At 38.1% G+C, this 9,644-nt stretch overlaps 1 protein-coding gene across 1 annotated transcript in view; it reads right to left on the bottom strand.

The window, feature by feature from the left end:
- Positions 1-368: 368 nt before the first annotated feature.
- The window catches only part of LOC103811531 (glutamate receptor 4), a 77,891-nt gene continuing 68,615 nt past the window's right edge, over positions 369-9,644 (bottom strand). Inside the window, exons 11-12 of the mRNA XM_009084510.1 lie at positions 8,046-8,180; positions 369-1,508 (exon numbers count right to left, since the gene is read on the bottom strand). Of these exons, the coding sequence (XP_009082758.1) occupies positions 1,344-1,508; positions 8,046-8,180 (300 nt within the window). The 3' untranslated portion in view covers positions 369-1,343. The remainder of the gene's footprint in view (positions 1,509-8,045; positions 8,181-9,644) is intronic.

The following is a 9,644-nucleotide window of genomic DNA, read 5'->3' as shown; positions in this document are numbered from 1 at the left end:
GATTAAAACCAAGGCTGGTGGATGCCAAGCAGGTTGTACCTACCACATCAATCTGAAGGACTGCCATTTGTATTTTCTTGCTCCCTGGCATCTCATTGCTTGACCTACCCAGAGGACAAATCCTATCATTAAACACTTCCCTAACACCTCAGAAAGGGTTTTAGTGGCTATTAATAAAAAATTTAGTGAACAATCCTGACAATACTTGGACTGCTTTGAGTCCCTTCTCTCTATGGAGTTAAAAGCACTTAAAAAATGTGCAGGGACTCAGACTGTCTCTGATAAGATCCTGCATCCTGTTGTAAGAAATGAACCAACTTTTTCTATTTTCCATGTGACATCCCTAATGATCAGAAAACAACTCAAGCTCTGTCAATATTATAAGAACATTTGTTGTTTTATTCTTTTTGGTGGGTACAAAAACCACAGTTTCTTACACAGAACAAGATTATAAATAATATCTGTAACATGAGTGACCCGTAGTCTCTTTTGATTCTACACTGCAGACTGATGACGTACTCTAAACATTTTATCATTTTGTTTCTTGTATTAGACAGATGCAAATCAGTGGAACACGGAATGATGGAACAGAATGAAGGTAACAGCAAACAAGAGGATGACCAACAACTTTTATAAAAAAAAAGTCTCTGAATTTTATTACAGTGATGGCATTTTATATCAATTATTGCAATGATTTTTCCCTAAGATGGTTAGAAAAAAGAATTGTGTTGTCCTCTACCGAATTTACATCAGTTAAAAAGCAAGCATGTTTCAATATTCCTCTTTTTCCAAAGAAAATGTAAATAATTTTTTTATTTTTTCACAGGATTTACATATTTATTATTTTCTTATCACAGTTTAGTGATTCATTTCTACAGCTGAACAGCTGAGTTTTCTTCCATTGTATATATTGATGTTCTGGAGACACAGGTTAGCATGTTCATTGACTTCTATAGCTATTTTTTCTTTCTTTGTCAAGACAGAGACCAAAATGGTGTCCTTTCTGAGCATGTTCTTCACAGTTTAATGCGCTAAGTTGGCAAGTCTTATTAGTTTTAAGTCCACTCAAGTGAAATTTGTTGCTGTTAATACACCCTTCCCATTCCCCTCCCCCCAACAAAACTAAATTATGAATTTTCCTGATATAAAATCTGAGTTTGGGTTTCCGAGCTGAGCTCATGCACACATTGTTGCTGATGATGTCTGGCGCATTTGGACGTACTTCCCTTTCTCAGCCAAATTATTAGTTCATCAATGACACTCCCATGTCGTTACAGTCTGTGCTGTGTTCCCATCAGTCACCAACACAGTTTGATTAAGGCACTCAATTATTTTTTTGGTTTTTATGGTAGGTCCGATGCAATTACAGCCAATCCTGAACTTTGTCTAATTGCAGTTCCAGTATGCACGGCCTTCGGGCAGTCGGGAGTCAATACACGTCCATTTTCTCCCACACTCCCTGTGATGGATAATCTGGCTTTGTTTCTTATGGCTTCAGAAAAGGTAAGCTACGTTTGAAGAAAAAGGAGAAAAGAGGAAAGTGTTATAATGTGTCTGTCCTTCAACAAACCAGGGCACAGCAAACACCAAAAGATTAAATTTTAGACATCTGCATTTTTTTCATGTTAACATTAAATATAAAAATAGTAATCATCATAAATATAATACGTAGCATTTAGGTCTATTAGGGGAAAAAGGCTAGCAATTCTGAGGGTAAATTTCATTGCAAGAAATCATTACTGATTTAAATATAAAATCCAAATTTGATCATGAAATTAACAGAGGAGGCAATACCTTAATTTAAACTGCTTCAAACTACATTTATATATACAGTGAAATGAGAATCAAGACCTTTATGAACCTGAAAGCATTAGCATCTGTGAATAAAGTCATGCACAGGTGTTCATAGGCTTAGACCATCAGCTAGGAATGTCAAGATAAAATACAACTACTGAAAATTGTTTCTAAATTGCAATAGCTGTATCAGCTATCTTTGTGCTAATTCCATGGTTCAAATCTAAAGAAATTACTACTTCTTTTCACCACACACATATTTAGTATCAGTAAATCTGAGAACTGTCCTCAAATCTCTTTCATATATATATTTTCCTAGAACTGGAGAAGGTGGGAACTTTCAAAGGAAATGCAATTTATTGAGAGAAAATACAGTTTTTCACAAGAAGGTTTAAATTTCTGTTACCTCAAAATCTTTACTTTATGGTAAATCAGAATAAAATATCTTGTTTAGGAACTAATTGACTCAAGCAAAAAAAACCCTGGATTTGTTTAAAGACTTGTAGTTATGCCATCTAACTTTAGTCATCCAAAAATCAGTAACCTAACCTAACAGAGCTCTCACATGATGGCAAAAAAACCCCAAGATGTCTAATTTAGAGTAAATGATTTTCATATGACTAAAATTAGGAGAGGCATCTAAGGTCAGACAATGCAGCAAGGACAACTGGAACACCAGGCCCCCCAGACTATGCTATACTGAAAGAGATTTAAGAGATATCGTGTTAAGACAATAATTAGTGGGGAAATCTGATTTCTAGTCAGCAGAAGCTATAGTCTATGCAACTATCTCATGTAATTGGTGTGCAGGGATGCAGTCTGAAATACCAATTGGATAAAAGGGAGAAAGGAGGGTGCATTCACATAGGAGCAAAGGGATGACAAACATAATCAAATCATTTTATTTGCCTTATTACTGATCTCTGCATTTTGAACTTTATCCCTCTGAGCCTGCTTTCTCCTTCTGAGGTAGCAGTGAAATCCTGAGCTGGTGTTTGATATGTGGTTAATTTTACATATGAGTGTGTGTGTATGGCGATGAGGGAGAGTCCTTAAAACTCTCAAACATTTTCACTGCTTCTGGTACACTTCTCAGAAAATGCACCAGTCTAATATTGCATTGCTATCAGCAGGTCCTTCAGAAAGGGCTGTCAAAAACACAGCTGCTGTTGTGGCACAGTCAGAGCTTGGATATAAAAGTAACTTTCCAAACCAATTACCCTAAAAACTTCAGCCCTCACAAGCATCTAAATTCAGGAAAAGGCCTCAGCTTACAGAGGGCATTATGGCATTCCCCTTACACTGAAAAACCTTGCCTTTGGTAATTGTCAATTGCAACATCCAAAGTCTTGGAAACTTTGAAAAGTTTCCCTGCTGCCACTCTATTTTGTGACAGGGACTGTTACCAAACATATCTTGACCTAAACCTACACCTAGATACAAAAATGGTGGCAGAGGTAACGAGGGAGTGGGGACCTAGGCCCATACATTACCAAAACCTCTTAACTACTCCCCAGCAGCAAATAAAAGTATCTGCATTTGCAAAGGACAGACACAATGCAATGTGGCGTAGATCCACATAGTGCATGTCTAGAGTCTCATTGCAAATGGATGTTGAGGACTGGTAACTGTCTGCAGAACTGCACAGAACATGTTTTGGTCAATGGCAAGAAAAAAACCAAAGGTGCTTTAGTTTGCAGGAGGGATGAGAGTCTAAACCAGATTAGGAAGCAGACTTGGGTGGAAAAGGGACAGATTACTCCAGATATGCTACATTTCCCAGAAAGTCATCAGTATGTACCAGCAACTCTCCACCACCTTGATCAGCTATCTGTTCATGGACATTCAGAGTTTGCCACTGGGAAATCTGAGCAAGAGCACAGACTTATATGGGATACACATGTTGTGTGTAATTGTGGTTTAGTAGCTCATTCTATATAGCTTTCTGGCCATTGACAGCACACTCAGGACAGAAAGAAACTAAAAAAGTGATCCAGTAAAAAAAAATTAAAAAATCAAATGAGAATAACAAACACTTTCTCAGCAGCCTTTCACAGAAGAACAGAAAAGCTGCAAGAAAAGAACTCTTCTGTCGCAGCAGAGATTAAGAACAGCTCAGCAACACACCATGGAAACAACAACTCAGACAGTTACAAAGCCAGGAGGAGCAGGTCAAACTTGTTCTTGGGACAGTGCCATAAAGACAAGTAACCAGGTAAGCTGCTGCTTTGTATTTTAAACTATGCAATAGGCAATATGCCAGGCTAATACTCTGTTTAACTTGGCTGCTGCAATTTCAAATTCCTGGCTGCAGAAACAGTTTCAAGAGTGGCTGGAATGAGAGGCAAAAGTCTTGGTATTTACTGTGAATATTACCCAAGCTGTAAAAGTCTCTTTGCAGTAAGTGTATGCAGTTAATAGTGAAAACATATTTTCAAATTTGTCATTAGTTTTGATTAAATTAGTTATGGAATTAATCACATGAAAACACTGACTGCCCTGTTCCTAGTGGGAAATGGGAATTTAGGAAACAATTATCCTCAGTCTATATAATATAAATATCCTAGTCTGTGTGGTTCTTTGGTTGTTCAGGCTCCTCTAGTACCTGGGTCACATGGAGGTGTCTTTGGCACAAATATCTAAGATGGACTATAAATAAATTTTTCTATCTATCTTGACTGTGAAATTGGAAGTATACAAATCAAAATAAGTGCATTACATATTTACTGAGCCATCCTGTAGCACTTCTTTTTTGTATTTCATTGCAGTAATAGTGGTTTTCATTGATTTTTGTAGTTCTGTAATTAATTCTGATAGTTATAAACAACAGTGTGGGATGGGAGAGCAAGAGAAGGCAGGTGAACTGGAAGCTGACTCCTGAGCTTCATGGCCCAGTGAGAGGGCCATGGAGAGGTGGCCACGGTGGCTGGCTGGATACTGGCACAATCCCTTCCAAAGCCTGTGGGTTTGGGATGAGGAACTCAGTAGGGCTTTGCCCTAGAGCAGTGGAGAGAAGGGTGCTAAGCTCTGCACTGTTCTCAGCATTGGCTCCACTGTATACTAAGATCTTACTACTGATCCACAAAAATGGAAAACTGCTGTCTGGGGGAAGAGGAAGGGATTGTTCCCTGCTTCAAGCAAACTTCCTACCCCACCTTCAGCAGATGCAACTGTCTGTCATCCCTACTGAATGTTTTTATCCCACACATACAGACTAGTCCTTGGTTTTCATATCCTGCTGCCTCACAGGCAGGTGAATTTCCCCGAGGTAACTCACTTTTGTCTGGATGAAACTAAAAGAAAAAAACATGGTAATGAATATTAATTGTCAAGAGGGTTATTTAAGCTATTTTATATTAGTTTAAAACATATACCATTTGAAGTTAGCTTAAAAAGTCCACGTGTTGGTTACTCATGCAGGTTAGAACCACCAAGAGTATTTCCATATTAGCAAGTTTTAGTTCCAATAGGGTTTCTTTACTCCTTGGATAAATAAACATGTAAAAGGTTTTGAAATGCGTAAGACAGCCACATTTCTGCAGAAATATGTGTAACCAATGTTGTGGGCTCTGTACTGCTGCCAGCTAAACAGGGGTTTATGACTAGCACGTGTGTGAACAGGTGGCACAGTCACCCTGTGCAGAGTGCAGCACACAGGTACCTCTTGCTGCCTGCATGGCCAGGAGAGGATGACTGGACCTTGGCAGTCTTTCATATATAAGCATAAGCATTTTTATAAGCAGTTGCTGAAATTTCTCAGGTAAAGATTACATCAAATAAGAAGAATGAAGAATTTCAGAAGTCTGTAAATCTTTGTTCAAAATCCTAGTGATTTTTTTTTGTTGAATTTGAAAAGCCTTCATAATAAAATGTTAAGCAACTATCAGAAGTTTTGGCTGACCCAAATATGACTTTGAAATAAAATACAGTGCAACATTTTTATATCACAGAAATCCAAACTTTAGAGAGAGGTACTTATGACCTTTACTAAGAAATAAAACTCAGTTAGCTCTATTTTTTTATTATAAGTAAACACTAAGGCTAAAAAAAATAGTGTCACACTGGAATCACAGAACTGAGTGGGACCCATAGAGGTTGTCAAATCATGCCATGTTTAGCATGCTCAGACAGTTTGGGTCAGGTCAGTATTTGAATGAAAGCTTAAGTTTTTTGTTTGCTTTCTTTAAGACTCTTTTAAATGCATTGCACTCTGTGAACTTGATACGGAAGTTTATCGAGTTTGGTCAATGACATGACCAAACATATTCATGTTTTCTGGGACTCTAACTTCTATGCTAGCCTGGAGACACTCTCAGTTGTGGGCACATCACTAAAGAATTTAAATGAAAAAGCACTCTTCATTTGCATTTTGAACTAATTACTTGAACAGAATTACTTGTTTTTAAGATCCTTATTACTGACTGTGTAAGGGAGTGAGATTGGGAGATTAATATTAGCATCTGGAAGTCCTGATTCCCAATTCACAGTAATGAACATTGGTCTATACTCTTGGAGTCTGCTTGACAACCTACTAGGCCTCATGTTTCCACAGCTAACTTTTTTTTTTTTACACATGTGGAAATTAGGCAGCTTTGTGACAATTAAAATACACTCAGGGTCATGACTTCTTCTACAACAGGGAACAGAAGAAAACCACACAGCAACAGTATGTTTGGGACAGTTTCCCAGCCAGCATTCACCAAGCCCCCTCCCTCGCCCGCCGAGAACCCACCTATTCCTCGCAGCGCTCCAGCTATCATGCTCAAACACCATTCTCTGCTCACTCTGTGTTTGCTCTGTACTGTATGGTTCGGTATTGTACCGGCTGTGCCTTTAGGCTGTAAGCTCCTCGGGACAGGGACCTGTTATGTGTTTGGCACACTTCACCTATTGTACAGCGCCGTGTACTCCAGCGCTATATAAATAATAAATAAAAAATAGTAATTGTATTTTAGGTTGTTTCCTACAATTCTTTCTCTTGGTGGCAATGTAAATATTATATTCTTCATCTTGTTTCCCTAAATTCGTGCTTCTTACTTCCACTATAGGGATGGCTCAGTGATTTCAGGAAAATGTAACTCAAGCTTTTTGTTAACAGAGGAGACGTGGCTTGCTATTTGCAGGGGCAGGGGATCTCTAGGCAGCCTGATAGGGCAGGGACCTAGCTTCACACTCACTTATAAAGCAGCCAGTATAGCTCGGGAACTAAGTTATATTTAGAAACTCAATTTGCTGCTACATGCCATTTCCAAAGGTCAGAGAGTTGATTTGTCTAATGATTAGTTGGCAAGATGCTCACTGTATGGATGAGAGCATGTACATTAGTAAACCATCCCTGCATGCCTACTCAGGGGAGCTATGCAGGATGCAGCTCAGCAGCATCAGTGATTCAGCCTCCAGAATCACTGTGTGAACATCTAAAATACACTAGCCTTGACCTAGGTAAGGGAAGATGTAACTGAAAGCTCAGGATAACAATCAAGGTCTATGCACTGGTTAGTGACTCTTTTTGACTGTTATAGTGGGCAAAGGTTGACCTGAAGCAGGATATTGTAAAAAAAAAAAAAAAAGCCACACAATTAGCATAAAACATGTATCAAAGGAAGGGTGAAGGAACAGGGTGGGAAGGAGGGAGAGAAGGTAAAACAACATTTAGACTTCTTGTAACAGTGCCTTGTCTTCCATTAGGTTAACTATGGTTCAGTGATGTTGCCTATCCTAAATCTTGATTATTATGAAGTTCCAGTTAGGGCCAACATTGAATAATACAGGCTTGCAGCAATTTGTCACTAGTAGAGTGCAAACCTTTAGGAAAACAGACTGCCCAATCAAGTATTTAAACACTGGCCCTCCAGATATATGCTTTCTGATTTCTAATAGTTGTCATCTCCCAACTGATTTGACAACTTTGAGTTCGAAAGGTATTTGTCATGTTAAAAATTCCTTGCAATGCAGATGTCTATTAGCAACATAGAATAGTATACTGTACATCTGCAGCCAAAAGAACTGAACCACTTTGCACTGAAGTTTTCCAAAATATAAAGCTCTGTTCAGAAGCAAGCACCACTAGACAGACATGTCACAACACTGCGTTACAAGATGCATCACCCACTCGCTGTAGTAGGCCCTAAGTCCTACCCCTAAATTTTAATACTTTCGGTTCCATATACGTTGTAACCTTCTCTATAAGTTGCTAAATTCTGGGTATTCTGCGAGGAAGTTGGGTTAAAAGTCTGTGCACTCTTTGCCACCTTCATTCGTTTCGCCTCTGCCCTGGACTTGTAACAGAACTCTATCAAAGCCACCAGCATTGCCAAGCCCAAGCCTCCAACCAGAATGTAGAAGACTCCAGCAACGTTGCTGAGACTCAAGGCACTCGTCTTGTCCTGGGGAAACAGAAGTGACATAGTTAACCCAGGAAAACAGATCCCCAGAAGCACAAACCACACATTAAAACATTGACATAGAAATAAGTAACAATGTTTAGCTGAAATTTAGTGACAGTTGTTTACATACTTCTTAAGAAACTTGACCTATCTGGACCTGTAAAATGTATTTTAAGCAACTAGTTTTCCTGGTTGGCATAAAAAATATTATAAGCATATTGCCAACATATCAGGATGTCATTGCTTTCTTATGGCAAAGCATTGCTTCCATTAAGTGGAGAATTAAACAATGACATGTCTAGCTCTCTTTAGGGGACATTTCAGCACTGATGTGAAACTACATTTACTTAAAGCTCTTCAAAAGCCTTGGAATCCAGAAATCCATTTATATCAGAAAAGACTCTGCTTGATCTTTACAAAAAACAGTAATTGTACTTGTGGTAGTCATTACTGTTAATTTAAAAGATCCAGACTGAGCTTCTGATACTTAAATGACAGGTGAAAATAACATATAAGGCTTAAGTGCTTTCTTTGAACAAACACTTCCTTTGAAAGTGCACACTGTACCATATACATTGTGATATATTTGCCTCTTACCATTATTGTATTTTGCTTTTATTTTACTATAGATACAGTTCTGGAACACACCCATGGACTACTAAGACTCAATAAGATTATACTTCTAAATAGAAACTTATGAAATCTTACACATAATTCATAATTTAGACAATAGTGAGAACTTTCTTTAGCAAATAATTAAATATACAAATTTAACAAATAATCGCCTTCTTGGATGTAACGTAGCAAATAACTATTCTACATTTCTCTCTACTTCACTGCTTAGCTTTAATTGTATTTTTTGGACTTGAAATCCATGTGCATTTTTAGCACAGTTCTCAAGGAACTCTCTCAGGATTGACTTCCATATGCTACATCGTGCGCCTTAAGATACTTATAAAGCTTTATTCTTATGCAGACTATATAATCTTTAGGTAAAGTAAGGAGAGTACTTAACTTCCAATTGTAATCTCTATGAAACTTTAACTTATGAAAAATGCAAAAATGTTGGATGTTTAATTTAAAGAGGCACTATTTATTGTGTGATCAATAGATTAGCACTGCAACAGTTGCCATGGATGTACAGAGGTATTGGGGCTTATAGCCAGGTTCTGATTTGTCCATGTCTTTTTAGCTGGCTAAGAGAAGTCTGAATGTATTGGAAGTGACTGTTTCTCTGATGAAAATTGCTAACATGGTGCTTACAAACAAGGAGGAGGCAGGACTGAGAAAGACCTGCCCTAATGTTAGGTGGTGGGTTGAGGCTTTCTCAGCTGTCATTTACAGTTACTCTGCCATCCTCTTAAATGATTTTCACTCTTTTCTTCAAACCACTTGCCAGAAAAAGCAAAATATGCTGGAAGCTTGTTTCCCATACTGATTTTATCAGGGTAACTTTCAGGCCAT

Source organism: Acanthisitta chloris, unplaced genomic scaffold (assembly GCF_000695815.1).
Source record: "Acanthisitta chloris isolate BGI_N310 unplaced genomic scaffold, ASM69581v1 scaffold12841, whole genome shotgun sequence".
Classification (NCBI taxonomy): Eukaryota; Metazoa; Chordata; class Aves; order Passeriformes; family Acanthisittidae; genus Acanthisitta; species Acanthisitta chloris.
The sequence above is the reverse complement of the archived record's forward strand: the minus strand, read 5'-3'. Positions and strand labels throughout refer to the sequence as shown.